Source organism: Pyrgilauda ruficollis, unplaced genomic scaffold (assembly GCF_017590135.1).
Source record: "Pyrgilauda ruficollis isolate IOZ18807 unplaced genomic scaffold, ASM1759013v1 scaffold41, whole genome shotgun sequence".
NCBI lineage: Eukaryota > Metazoa > Chordata > Aves > Passeriformes > Passeridae > Pyrgilauda > Pyrgilauda ruficollis.
In genome coordinates, this window is record NW_024525601.1 from 3,458,363 (window position 1) to 3,473,042 (window position 14,680).

General features: G+C 40.7%; 1 protein-coding gene across 8 annotated transcripts in view; it reads left to right on the top strand.

The window, feature by feature from the left end:
* PPP4R1 (protein phosphatase 4 regulatory subunit 1) overlaps positions 1–14,680 on the top strand; it is a 63,571-nt gene that overhangs the window by 46,862 nt on the left and 2,029 nt on the right. For all 8 annotated transcript variants that reach the window (XM_041477708.1, XM_041477711.1, XM_041477710.1 and 5 more), the window contains 8 exons: positions 3,745–3,920; positions 8,548–8,643; positions 9,927–10,112; positions 11,592–11,753; positions 12,258–12,358; positions 12,714–12,834; positions 12,939–13,073; positions 13,911–14,052. In XM_041477708.1, the coding sequence (XP_041333642.1) occupies positions 3,745–3,920; positions 8,548–8,643; positions 9,927–10,112; positions 11,592–11,753; positions 12,258–12,358; positions 12,714–12,834; positions 12,939–13,073; positions 13,911–14,052 (1,119 nt within the window). The remainder of the gene's footprint in view (positions 1–3,744; positions 3,921–8,547; positions 8,644–9,926; positions 10,113–11,591; positions 11,754–12,257; positions 12,359–12,713; positions 12,835–12,938; positions 13,074–13,910; positions 14,053–14,680) is intronic.

A 14,680-nucleotide genomic window follows, 5' to 3' on the forward strand; every position in this document is an offset into this window, starting at 1 on the left:
TCCCTAATCTCATTGTCAAAAAAGGATGAGCTGCTTCACCTGAATCTCACTCTTCACCTTGGGGCTTTCCTTCCAGACCCAGCTTATTGCCAAAGTGATAAATCTGAGTAATAGGTGGTTGAGCAGTCAGCAACCAAGACAGAGAGCCTGTCTTCTCACAGGCAAACTGCTGGCTAGCAGAGCTATATGGGCTGTGCAAAGTTAAGCACTGCTATTGTAATCCCTCTTGAAAGGACCTTTCCAATCCACTGGCCAGACATCTGGAAGGTCTCAGACTGGGAGATGGGAACCTGCACGTTCCTGTGAAGTATGCCAGCTTTTTAAAAATTATCACAGGAACTTTTTTCAGGTCATGTTTTTCCAGTTCCCTGAGGCTGCTGCTGTCTTCACTTTCTTTCCTCAGATGCTTTTATTTTCTATTTTTCTTTCCACAGACGCTTTCTTCAACTGGCTTTATCTTACAATCTGCATAGAAAGGGCTAAATCATGTAATGCCAGCTTTCCTTAATATTATTAGGGGGAATAGAGAGAGGAAGCCTGGCTTGCAGGCTACTGAGGCTAACTGTGGCCTCGGCCAGTTAGTTACAAGCTGCTTTGCCAAAAGGAGACCTAATATGGACAAACCAGCCCAAATGTGGGGTCAATTGATCCCATTCCCTTATAAGAACTATGTTTATAAGTTAGGTTACTGGCACTGCCTGCAATAAAAGTCTAAAATATGTTGTTAATGGAACAGGTGAGGAGTAAGTGGAGAAGAAACTCTGTTCTTATGTTTCAGTTACTTCATCTCTGTACCCATTATTGGAGCCCATAGCTTTTGCCTCTGAGTAAGAAGTGAGGCTAAGGAAGGCAGATCCTTTAGGAAACAGAAAGAAAGGAAAAAGAAAAAAAGAAACATCAGTGTCTTCTAGTGAAACATCAGGAAAAACAGAAAACAACAATAAGGTTTATTGAAAGGACAGAAATTCCTGAAAACCGAGAAATTCAGTAAGACCAGATAAAAATGTGGCTTAGAATTTACAGATTGTACCAGTTATTTTGGGATGCAGGTACAGTAGCCAAGACTAAATACTTTTTTGTTTGAAAATACATCTCATCTGAAGCAAAAGTTGAAGAAAGAGTTAATTAATGGTCTAAGATCCAGTGAACATTGCCTTTATCTGAGCAATGCAGTTACCTGAGTTCTGTGCTATGTGCAAAACTGGCCTTTACACTCCCATTTTTACTGATGGTAGTTGTGAAAGCTGGTTAGCCAGAGATTCCCTTCTTGAAGCATTTCCCTGTCATTCATGAAAGGGGAACCTTATCCTTTACTTGAATTTGAAGTTATTTTCTGCAAACCATTGCCTGTCTCATGTAAGTAGGAAATCTCTTCATGAGAGATGAGAAGCAGCAGTTATGCTTGGCTCTTCTTTTAGCTAGGACCTGAAGGTGTTTAGGGACTAAAGGACATTCACCTGTCAGTGAATGGCAGCACTGAAAGAAGAAATAAGGCACTTGCCAGTCAGTGAAATCCTTGGGAGTTTGGCTTCTCCTGTCCTTCATCCCCACATCTTGAGATTGTAGAATTGACAAGAAGCTGAGGAAATACACGTTTTTGTCATATTTCTTCTAGGGCAGGCAGAGGAAGTCAGGATTGGTGTTGTCTCCATCCTGTTAAAGCAGCCCCTAAGCAAGGGTGGTCCAGGTGTGCAGGCTGACAGTGGGGCATGGGTGGGGAATATGTCTTGGAAAATTCCCAATTACTGCTGTAGATGCTTTTGTTATTATAAGTAATCTTGGGTGCTCTGTGTGGATTTTTCAGAAAATACATAAACAGTGTTGAAGTAGTGCATGTTTACCTAGTAGGGTAGGCTTTCTTCACTTTTAAGTGAAGGTGAGAGGAATGAACATTTTTCATGAAGTTGTCCTTCATGAAAAGGGTCTTCAAGAAAAATGCCTCAATGTGCAGCAGAATATAATTATTTTTAATTTTCTTGTTTGATTTCTCTAAATTAAAATAGTTTGGAAATAAGCCAGGCATTTCTTACCTTAGCATAGCTAGTTATTTTGCCTGGCTTTGGGGGTGATTTATTTAACATTTAAATTTTGGGAAAATTTATTAACCTTGATCTTTTTTATTCTCATGGGTCTTAGAGTACACAAGTTCATTGTCAGTGAAGTAATACTTAAAGAGTAAGGTTGTAGCAGTCTTATTAATATTAAAAATGGTAAAATTCCTTATTTTTATGTATTTATATGTAAATTATATATATTTAAACTATTTTTCACATGTTTTATAGTGGAAGTATTAGTATAATGTTGGTTACACTTTAAGTTTTTAACATTTTGTTTTTCCTGTTTCATGTTGAGGAATACAGTAATACAGCGAGAATGTCTTTGGGTTATTTTATCAGAAATTGGACAGAGTTAGAGAGTTAGCATTGTGTATTGTAAAGAATTGTCTTTATTCCTGCTCATCAGACTCTACCAAAAAACCAGTGAACCCACGGTGTGTTTTCCAATTTTTGCTAGATTTTGCTAAGGCTTCTAATCTAAGATTTTGCTGAGTAAACAATTTTTGTTTCTTGTAGCAGTTGTATATCATATCTGTTTCTTCTGTCTACAAATGAGTCCAACTTTGTTCACTACTTGATAACAGCCATATTCAAAATGCTGCAGGGAGAAATTCAGAATTCTTTAGTTTAGTATGGCAATATGGGATTAAAAAGAAGCATATGGGTTGTCATGTAATTTCACAGTGAACATTCAAGAAACCTTGGAAAAGACAAAATCTATGAGAAACAGATCTTCCGGATGGCTGGATAAATTTAATAAGTGAGGAGATTATTCCTCCCTGCCTTCTTGGAAAGAAGTGGAGGAGGAGTTTGGCAGGGTAGATCAGTCTGCACTGAATTCTGTGTCACTTGCAGCTGAGATTGCCTCTGATACCTGATCTCAGGTCAGACTATATCCAAGGAGCATTGCTCAACAAAGCTTTTTCTAATTGGCAGTAAACAGAGGGATGGAAAGCAGGCAGCCTCAGAACTACTGGATCTTTTCCAAAAGAGTGGATAACAGAGTATGAAGTGCTAATGCCTTCTTTAGATCAATAAGAGAACATCACACAGTGCAACCTTCTTATTTGTTTGGAGGATCCAAGAAGGCTGAAGTATCGGGTCTGGCATCTTTCTATATAGATTTTGCTTTAGAGTTGCTATTAAAATGTAAGAATTTAATGAAGATATATAGAGGGAGGAACAATCTCTCAGGACTGAAATCCTTTGTGTATTACGAAACCTGTTCTCAGTCTTTATTTGAATTACTTTGTCCCTCTTTCTCTTAGTCCCACCTCCCACAAATGGCCCAGTCTATAAGTTAATATTCATGGGCTGTACTGTCCCAAAAAACCTGTTTGCACCATTAATATTTACTAAAATTGTTAAAGATCCGATCCTGCCATAACAGCAGTCTCCTTATTCATCTTGAGTTATGGGGTTTGTTTGTTTATTTCAGCTTTAGGGACAAATTTCACTGGACTGTGGTTTGGTTGAGTACCCTAGAAAAAGAGTGGGGTGTTAATCTAGAACTTAATTGGTCCCTAGTTTGGGATTTACTAATATGATCTTAAGTTGGTGTACCTCTCCTGTAGTTCCTCTGCCATCTTTCAGTTAATTAGTCTCTGTCTAAAAGTTGAATCTGTGGACTTGCTAGAAGTTTTATTGCAGTTTGGTCTCTCATGTATTTCTCCTTCGTGTACTGCAGCACAAGTGGAGGTGTTGTCTGCTGCACTCAGAGCGTCCAGTTTGCACCCTCAAGAAGAGACAATGGCCAGTGTTGGCAAGGGAACAGATTCACAGACTGAACTAACCATCAATGACCAACAAAGTTTTAAACCTATACTGGGTGATATTGTGCCTTTAATTGGTGACACTGTAGAGGTAAGAAGAGAGTTTTGTACTTTATTTTTTCCCATTAGGATTTCCAGGGCTCCAGTAACAGAGCTGTAATTTGCATTCATGTGATGATTGCAGCCAAATGCTTTCTGCTTTTGGCTGGTGTGGATGGTATTGAAGTGCTAGCTACTAAAATGAAAGACTTGTGTTGGGTGCCTTTGTTTTTGCCAGTTCTGTGCTTGTCCATGTAAATTCTTTAAACTGTTTCTGTTAAAAATCTCTGTTGTCACTGTTGCATTTGGAGATTTTTTAATGCTACCACATTTTATTAATGTGAAAGTGCCTTGCTTAAAATAGATCCCGTACTGATAATGAGTGAATTTTCTTCTCCAGTGCCCCTCCCTGAACCTGGAGAATGAGATACTTTGTTCCCTGTGAATTGATTTATTATGGTTTACTGGTCTGCATGAGAGAAGTTCAGGACCTGCAGCTGAGGTGTTGTGTGGACTGAATCACAAGGTTGGAAGAGACCTTCAAGATCATCGAGTCCAACCCATGCCCTGACACCTCAACTAAACCATGGCACTGAGTGCCACATCCAGTCTTTTTTTAAACACATCCAGGGATGGTGACTCCACCACCTCCCCGGACAGACCATTCCAGTACTTTATTACCCTTTGCGTGAAAAACCTTTTCCTAGTATCCAACCTATATTTCCCTTGATGCAGCTTGTGACTGTTTCCTCCCGTTCTGTCAGTTGCTGCCTGGAGAAAGAGACCAACCCCCACTTGACTACAGCCACCTTTCAGGAATTTGCAGAGAGTGATAAGGTCACCCCTGAGTCTCCTTTTCTCCAGGCTAAACACCCCCAGCTCCCTCAGCCATTCCTCACGGGGTTACTGTTCCAAGCCCCTCACCAGCCTCGTTGCCTCCTCTGGATGCGCTCAAGAGTCTCAACGTCCTTCCCAAAGGATGGGAAGGAGGGACCAGAGCTGGACACAGCACTCAAGGTGCCGAGTACAGGGGAAGAATGAGCTCCCTGCTCCTGCTGGCCACGCTATTCCTGATACAGGCCAGGATGCCGTTGGCCTTCTTGGCCACCAGGGCACACTGCTGAAAGAGAAAGTTACTCTAGCAATCAGTAACATCTTGAAGTTTTTTGCATTTACTTCTTCAGCCCTTCTCTCTGTTCCCTGCCTGACTGTAGTTCTGGTATTTGATACTCTTTTCTGTTCTTTGCTCTGTCAGGCCAAACCCGCTACATTCACTGCATATAATGCCACAAGCTCAGGTGGTATTAAATGCTGTTGCTGTTGCAGAAAGCAGTGGTTCCAAAATAGGCTCCATAAAACCAGAGCAGGTGATTTGTTGAATCATACTACTGAAACTGTGTTTTCCAGATGAAATTTTGACAAGCATCTTTGAAATGTCTAGGAGTTAATACCAGTTCAGTGCAAAGATTTTCATCCTTCTTTAATTAGAGTGATGTTTCTAGATGGCATTTAATTTACTTTTTCTCTAAGCTGTTGGACTACCATCTACACCAAAAATATATGAGGAGTTCAGGAATGCGACATTTACTTGGATACTGCTGATGATACACAATTGTAATTTAACTCTACAAATGTGGTTTGTTTCAAAAACACCAGTGTGCCTCCAGTTTCTTTATGTCAGGCTCAAAATACTTTTTATTATAGGATCTCTTCTTTCTAATGCTAACCTAAAATTACAGTGTACATTTAACCTCCATTCTTGAGAATTTTGGGGGGTGGTGAGGGTGGTGTTTGTGCAGAGGCACCTGTCCTGTGTTTTATGTTTTTGTATACAGAGTATTGTGCTAACAGAAAGTTTAAGAACCAGTCACATTGCTGGTATATGTTGATTTTGCATGTTTCAGTTTTATGCTTTAAAAGGATGCTCTTAATCTGTCAGTTTCTTGTTTGTTACTGGCACTGTATCAAGTCCTCATTTTACAAGTGAGCAGATATTATAGAGGTGACCTAGAATTCTGGGAATCAAGCTGTGATCTGTTGACGAAGTAGACTGTTGCCCCTAGCAGTGAAGAGACCTCTGATTTTCACAGGTGGTTGTTGGGATTTTTTAGTTTAGTCAGGGTTTTGTTGTGGTAGTGATTTTTTTCTTCTTGTCTTTTCTTGATTTTTTTAAGTCTCAGCATAGCAGTGTGTCAGTAGGGTACTGGACACTTGAGAGAAATCAAACTCTCCAGCATTTTGTATTTGAATGCAGCCTGCACAATTCTGCACATACACCACTAAGCAAAACCACAGTCTGCTTGTCCTTTGGCAGCTGTATTGTCTCATAAAGGAGTTACTGCTGCATGTTAAAGAGAGATTCTCTATTCAGATGAAAATAAATGATGTAATAGAGTGGACCAGTAAGATTTTTGGGATATGATGAAGCTTGTTTGTTGAGGGCAGCTGTGTATTTTTTCTCAAGAGGCACTGCTTTTATTTTCTTCAGGTTACATGTTCTTTATAATGTTTGATAAGGGGATGAGTGTTGGAGTCTGTTTTTATTTGGAGGTAGAGGGAGAAAGGAAACTGGGCTAAAATCTTCCCACTCCTGTCTGGCACAAGTACCTCTCTCTAATAAGAACAGGATGGATGCCAGGAGGAGATGGACCCCTAACACTGGCCACTTCCTTGTTTGGGCCAGCTGCTCCATCAGGAAGCGCCAGCACCGTCTCTCCTGGTGTGCAGCCCTTGACACAGAGCAGAGATCTTAGGAGCACAACCCCAGATCTCTTGTTACACAGCCAAGGGAAGCTTAGCCTTAGAGATCTGTAAGGCCATGGCAAAGATTTTGCATTTGGTACACAAGAAGCTTTCAGGCTAAACCCTGCTGAATTTTCATGTCCTGGCTCTATGCAGTGCTCAGTTTGGTGCATGGAAAAAGATGGAACTTCATTTTCGGGGGGGAGATAATGCATAACCTACATACTGACTGATGGCTGTCGTTCTTCTCTGCTGAAGCTCTTCCTCTCTGGAATGCATATTTGACTTTGAAAGTGGCTGAGTGAAAACGTTCCCATCTGTGACACCCTCCATTATATTCAGTTGTTTGACTGGTTCAATCCATAAAGTGTGATTTCTTTTAAAGCTTAAGCTTTTGAAACTGAGCAGGGAATGTAAGATGGAGTCTTTTCACTTTTATTGTAACAGAATGGATGATTAACCTCTGGTCCCATGCAAACTGGCAGCTCATGGGAAGCACTGTGGCTAGGGTGTACTGGCTGCCTCATAATTCCTTGATTTGCAAGACATCAAAACTGGTGACTAGCAATGCTGAAAATAATCTCTTTTTCAGGGGGGGAAAAAACCCAAACAAACAAAAGGCCAAAAAAGAGTGAAGGAGGAATTAACTGTCAAACTAAAAATCCTGCAGAGATATTTTTCCAGGCCTCTGGAGGTTTTACAGTTGGAGCTGTGTGCTGCTGGACACATTTAGTTACGGAGTTGCTTGCAAATCTGTTCTCCCCTTGGGTCTTCAACACCTCCTTGCTGCTGCTTCCTAAGCCTGACAGGTGACATGGACTGCTCTGCCAGAGATATGCAATTGCCTCACAGCTCTGCCTGTTCTTTATCACCTGTAATTATACCTCAGCAGCTAAAATTACAGCCCAGTGCTTAGATGAAAGCAGCTCGTGGAGAAGGAAAAAGCAACTGTCTGAAGTCTAACCAAGGAAGACAGATTATATCCTGGAGGCTTTTTTTGGAAGAAGTTTGTTGTTTGCTGGAAAATTCTCATTGTCAAAATCTGAGCAGCTGGTGGAAGTAGGCATGTTCTTGTTGCTTGTGTTGACCCTAGGAGCTCACCCTGCAGCATTTGTGAATAGATAGATACCTTGGCTCAAATCTAGCAAAAATGCTTTTGTCCTGTTCCAGCACACAGCAGCCTGATCTGCTTTTCAGATATTCATCGTGTTCTGCTTGAAATGCATGGTTTGTTGGGGAGCTGCACTTGTACCGAAAGCGTTGATGCTGCATCCCCCCAGAAGCACAGCTCATTGCAGCCCATCACACCTCTGCCACTCCTCAAGGCCTAGATGTGTAGCCAGGGTGCTAAAATGATTGCTGAAAAGGATTTTAATAGGGCTGCTGAGAGAAGTTATTACTCTTGTCAGCAGCTGTGGCCAAGTAGGACTCAGTTTTATAAGGTGAAGCTTATCCAGAGAAGATTATAGAATAATCACCTCCAGGAAAGGTGCAACAGCACGAGTCTTATCAGGTTCTACTCTTCAGTGGGAGGGTGGCTTTGTTTTGACCATATTATAGCACAAATCCAAAGCAACAAATCCATCAGAATCAGCTACAGGTGTTTTCTTACTTTCCATTCAGGGGAGAAGCAATGGGACCCATATGTTAGTTATATTTTCCTTAATGCCGTCTCAAAAGTACTCCTCTCCTGTGATTTTCATTCCATAAGAACCAAAATGGAGCAGAGTAAGAGGAGCTTCTGTTTGAAATTGAAAGCAGATTTATCTTGCAGACCTTTTGATTTTGGGCTGCAGCAAAATTGTATTTGATATTAATGCATATATTCCTTTAATCTAAGAAATAGACTCTGAGGCGAGGACAGCACTTCTTTATGTTGGTATTTGTTTTATGTTTAGAGTGTGTTTTATGTGACCTTTTATTTTCTTTTTTTACAGAATATGGATTCTACACTTCACTATATTCATAATGATTCAGATTTGAGTACCAACAGTAGTTTCAGCCCGGAAGAAGAAAGAAAATCCAAAGTACAGGTAAATGACAGTGACTTCTGATTTTTCTATATGTAGCAGATACGTGGAATTTTTTAAAATATATATGGGTATTTCCTTTATCCCCTTTTTCATTCAGTCATTTCTGACATGATCTAGTTTCTGTTAAATACCTCTTAATTAAGTAGTTTTAAAATAGTCCTTGTTTTCAGAGTCAGTGGCTTCATTTAGCAGTTGCTTCTGTTACATTTATGCATGAGAGATGACAGTATTATTTTGACATGAGATAACACTTGTCATAGATTTTCAGGCTCTGTTTCATTTGGTTTAGTTTTCGATGGGAACCATGCTGTAATGGGAATTAAGTTATTGAGGAAACAGGATGATTTTTTTATTACGTGTTTTGTGGGGAACCACCCCCACCCCTTGATAGCTTTTTGCAGAACAGTTTTGGAAGTGTTTCATTAAGCTGGAACTACCTCTGCTATTTTTTCCAAATGGAATCAAATGTTTGTTGTTTTGGTAGTCTGGTATTACATTGCCACTGTGCATCAGTGTGACACCTTGATTGGGAACCTCAGTCCCTGGCTTGTTCCTGTCGGTGGAGCTACTCAGCAGCTGTGCTAGGCAAATGCTCTTGTGCACCCCTTAATAGAGTCAGTCCCTGACAGCAGCTGAAGCAAAGGCAGTAGTAAAGAGGTTTTCACAGAATTTTGGTTCAGATGCTTTGATTCCTTAATGGACAGAAGGATAGTTCTTCACCAGAGATCTCTTTGTCTCTGGAGAAGCCTCTTTCTCCCTGTTGACTGTTCAGGGAGTTTGGGAGCAGTTGAACACACTGTAGTCTGCTCCCTCCCCTTCCCTGCTCCTCAAGGCATTTTAATTTAGTTTTCTTCTCCCACCTTCTCAAGATTTTGAGAGAATTAGGAAAGGTTTTTTGAGCAAGTCACATCATTTGCTATTGTACTTGTCTTTATGGATGACATAAAATGGCCAATTTGCACAACATGTGAGCCTGAATGTTTGCAAAGGGTAGAATGCATTCTTTCCATTTCCTAGACTCCCTAAGGAGACTTGTCCATTTGCTCCTCTCTTGAGCTGGTCTGCATTTTTCCAAATAGCCCCAGTCATGTTATTGTTTCTTTGGAACCTTTTGGTGGAACTTAGCAGATACAAAACTGTTGTGCCCTTATTAAGACACTGTAATTAAATAATATTCTATAGTTGTGGGGAAAAAAGTGGGAAAAGAGTGCCCAGGAATTATAGTGAGCCTTATGAGGAGTCAGTGAAAATAGTGTGGATGCTGTGCCTTTGTCTTGCTGCAGGACGTTGTACCTCAAGCCTTGCTGGATCAGTATTTGTCCATGACTGATCCGTCCCGCGCACAAACAGTGGACACCGAGATTGCCAAGCACTGCGCCTACAGCCTGCCCGGCGTGGCACTGACCCTGGGCAGGCAGAACTGGCACTGTCTGAAAGACACCTACGAGACTCTGGCATCTGACATGCAGGTGAGCTCAAGCAGTGAACAGTCTGAAGTGCTGAGATGTGGCAAAGACCAATTGGAACCTCTGTAATGGTTTCTCTTGTTCACTGGATATTGGGCTGCTGTGCTTTTTACACAGAGCTTTGCGTCCCTGGTGTTATCCTATAAGGAATGATGGTGCAGTGGTAGTTCCAGAGGAAGCAGGGGGTGTGTGGTGCTCAGGTAGTAAAGAAACAGGCTGGTTAAAGTGGGAGATGGATCTCCAGTAGGAAAATGAGGACAAGTTTCCGATTTCCTGTGCATGCTTAAGATCTTATGGCAGTGTCTGGGAGCCTCCTAGGTTTGAGAATTTGGCCTGTGCTGTGTGTGAGCAGACGTGGCCCTGCAGGCATGTCTGGAGCTCAGTGAGTCAGCCTCACACCAGGCCTTGGTGCCACATCCAGTTAGTCATACAGGAATAACATCGCTATCGCCATGCAGCAGCACTGCTGCTTTAGAAACAAATCCTGGAAATAGCAGCATTTTCCTTGTTGTCAGGTGGTAAGGAGGTGGCTTTCTGCATTTTGTGGTTTACAGTTGTTTCCCAGACCTCCTTTGTTTCCTTTTTTGGAGATGCTCTTCTTATTTTTTTAAATATTCTCAGACTGCTTCACCTCTCTTGAACTTGCTGCTTGCTCTGTCAGAGCAGCAGTTCTCAGTGATACATTGTGAGTAATTTTATACATGGCTGTTGCTCATGTTTTCCAGGCTCCTTTGCAGCCATTAAAAACAACCAGCTAATAAATTTAAAACACAAGTATAAACAAATTGCCCTGTATTCAGAAGTGTCCAAAACTTATCGCCAGTCTAATCTGAATTAAGATTGGATCACCAAACCAGAGCAAAAGAACAGTGCCCGTGCTAATTGGAAAGTGCTGGCTGAAGAATAGATGCTATTTTATTTTTGAAAGACTTTCTTGAAATAATTATTCAAATTAAACAATGTGCCCTCGGTTTAGGGTGTCTGAAAGCTCCACTGGTTCTTGGGCTGCTAGGCACTGAGTGTGAAAGAAACTTTACCTATTATGGAAGCAAAAATATCCCAGCTGAAATATTGTGGGATATATATCTTACTCATTTAATTTTAAAAACAGAATGAGAGAGTAGTAGCATGAAACTAATTTATGCTGAAGAATTTAAAGCAAAAAGTAATGTGTGCAAGAGCACTGATGTCAGGAATACTATTTTGCTTCCTAGCACCTGGAAAATGAAAATATTTTGATGACTTGTATTTGAACAGTTCCTTGATATTCAGGTGGAAGAAATGATACCTCGTCATTTGTCTTCTCTTCCATTTTCCTTTTCTTTTTAATTTTAAATTTCCAGTGTAATTTTCAGTTGTTACATGAGACAGTATAAAGATATTTGTAAGTAGTGGAATTTGCTGGGAGTCCAGCTTGGATACTGACCCTCAGGTTTGACTGGAGCACTTTGGATCAATAACACTGTTTTATTTATGTTGCAGTGGAAGGTTCGGCGGACACTGGCATTTTCTATACATGAACTTGCTGTCATTCTTGGAGACCAGCTTACAGCTGGAGATTTAGTTCCTGTCTTCAATGGCTTTTTGAAGGACCTAGATGAAGTGAGGATAGGTGTGCTTAAGCACTTGCATGACTTCCTGAAGGTATGTCTGTGTTCCGACCCGTGTAACTCTGTGGGAATCTCTACAGATATCTGTTGAATACTGGAATATATGTTGCAAGAGAACTGTATTGCTGCTACTTTATTTTCTCTGAAGAGCTTTGTTCATGTTTATTCAGTATATATGATTTTTTTGGGGAGGGCTCTAATCTGCCTACATGGCTTACTTGTCAAATTTCTGTAGAAGTTTCTCTGTAACAGTCTCATTTCTGGAGCTGAGAGACACAAATCCTAAAACTATCTTTACTGTTTACGCCTCCTTTCTTAGAGTAAAAGAAAAGACTTGTCACATTTTCCTTTCAGTAGTGCCCATGTGATTTTACAGTCTTAAGCATTACAGGGTTTAGCCCAGGAAAGCAACACCGTTGCTAAAGATTTAAGGTTTTTTAAATAAAAAGAGTGTTTCATTAGTTGTATTTAAAGCTCTTGTTCTGTCTGCTGATTGTAGCCTGTAGGTCTTTATGTAAGTTTGTATTTACTGTTTCAGCTTCTTCATGTTGACAAAAGACGAGAGTATCTTTATCAGCTTCAGGAATTCCTGGTGACTGATAACAGCAGGAACTGGCGTTTCCGTGCTGAGCTGGCTGAGTATGTGGTTTTCAGAATGATTATTTTCATTGTTGTGGATACTTAAAAATGGGAAAATCATATAATAGATGTTTTGCAGTGTTATTCCTAATTCCATTTTTGATTAGTAGATGGTCCTTCTCCTCCTCCACATGTCCCCCTTGCTTAAAAATTCCCAGTAGTTGTATTGTCATTGTTGTGAATAAGTGACCCATCCAGATGATGACAACTGAAAAATAGATTTTTGCTTCCCGGTAACTTCATTATGGCCACATTGCATACATGATAAGTGTTGTCGTATAAGTGATGATACTCAGTTAAGCTGCCTTTTTTCTTACTGTGATATACTCTCTTTGGTTCTTCTTCCATCTTGTAGGCAGCTGATTTTGCTCCTAGACCTGTACAGTGCCAGGGACATCTATGACTACCTGCGGCCCATTGCTTTCAGCCTCTGTGCAGACAAAGTGTCCTCTGTCCGCTGGATTTCCTACAAGCTGGTAAAGCAATCTAAATAAATTTAGGATGTCAGACTTCTGAGGGTTGTTGGTGGTCAGTAGGTAATTTTTTTATTTACTTGGTTTTTTCTTCTCATTTCTTCAAGGTTAGTGAAATGGTCAAAAAGCTGTACATGGCTTCAACACCAACCTTCGTGGTAGACCTCATGAATGAACTTGTTGAAAAGTTCTGTAGATGCCACAAATGGTCTGGTCGGCAGACTTTTGTCTTTATTTGCCAGGTGAAATGTCTTTTCATTTATATTCTGGGGGTTTTGGGGAGGTTGGTTTGTTTGTTTTTGTTTGAGGAGTGGTGGTGATCAGAATTAAGGGGATTGGAACTCTGCAGCTGTCCATTGACACTATATTGGTGAATATTTGAGGACTTTGTTTCCAAGGGAATAGTTTCATGGTTGTTTTTTTTTTTTTTGTTTCTCCATAGATTAGCTTGACTGTATCTTACGTCAGCATATTAGCACCAGGTCATCAAATCTGATATTGAATATAGAGCACAAGTGTAGCAAAATAATCTCTGACTTGGGAAGCTGCTTTGTTGCTCAGCATGAAGTGAGATTTGTATAATAAATCTTGAGAAATCAATCAGTAGCTGCTGCCTGTACCTCTTTAACCAGCTTGTGCAGCTTGGTCAAAAGTCAGTGCATTCTCAGTAAAACAAACAGGAGTTGAAACTAGCTGGGATCCCAAGGAAATGGTCAAATATGGAGGCTGTGGCAGAGGTGTAGGCTGGGAGCCACTGTGGCTGCTGCCCAGGTGGACAGTTCTTTGAAGTGTTTGGAGAAATGTGAGCTTTGAGCTTATTTAGAGAAATGTTTTGGTATAAGAGGTGTTTATTGATATTAACCATTTTTGTCTCAATATAGTATCTAGTTTAAACAAAGACTAAATTAACTGTGAGAAGGATTGTAAAGGTCTTCTGCTTTTCTCTCCTGTTTTCAAGTGGTACAGTGATTTAAAAAAAATAAAAGGGAGAAAAGGGAGTTCCAGGTTTCTGATTATGTGTTGAGATTTCATCCTCCCTGTGCTGAAAGTTAATGAAATTGCCTCTGTGTTCCTGCCAGACTATCAGTGAAGATGACTGCCTGCCCATGGACCAGTTTGCTGTGCATCTGTTGCCACACTTACTACACTTGGCATCTGACAAGGTTCCAAATGTTCGAGTCCTGCTCGCAAAAACATTGAAGCAAACCCTTTTGGAGAAAGGTTAGTGGCAGAAGGAGTTGCAGTGTCTGACTGCATAGGGGATTTTTGTCCCTCAGTTTTCCTAAGTTCAGCTGGGAAAGAAGAAGCAACATCAGATGTGGGCTGTTGTTGCTTTTACCATCCCTTTGGTGTGAGATATTACCTTGGCTGACATGAAGCTATGACCCTGTTGTGATGTCCAGCCTGCTGTTGTGTAATGCTGAGGAAATGAGTTCTTGCTCCTATGCCAGCCTGTTCCTTTGGTGTCATTTTCCATGAATGAGCTGCTTGGTAGAGGTGTCACCAGAAAGCACAAGTGAGCAACTAGCATCTGTGAAGTTGTTGAAGAGTGCCCTTTATTTAGTTTAATAAAAGTTGATATTCTGCATAATAAGAAAGAAAAAGATACACAAATATAAGCCACCATTTGTTTTCTCAGTGGGGGAGAAGAGGTGGCTGTTGTTTGGGCTTTATATTTTATGGTAGCAGTGGGAAGAAAGCTTCTCTGGATTCTCTTTAGGGAAATAAGACATGCAAGTCTCAAATTGCAGACTGTGCTGAGGAAAGCATCCCCGGTGCATTGCAGGTGCCAGAAGAGTCAGGAGTGCTCAGAGTCCAAAGCACTGTAAAGGAAAGCAGCATGAGAAGT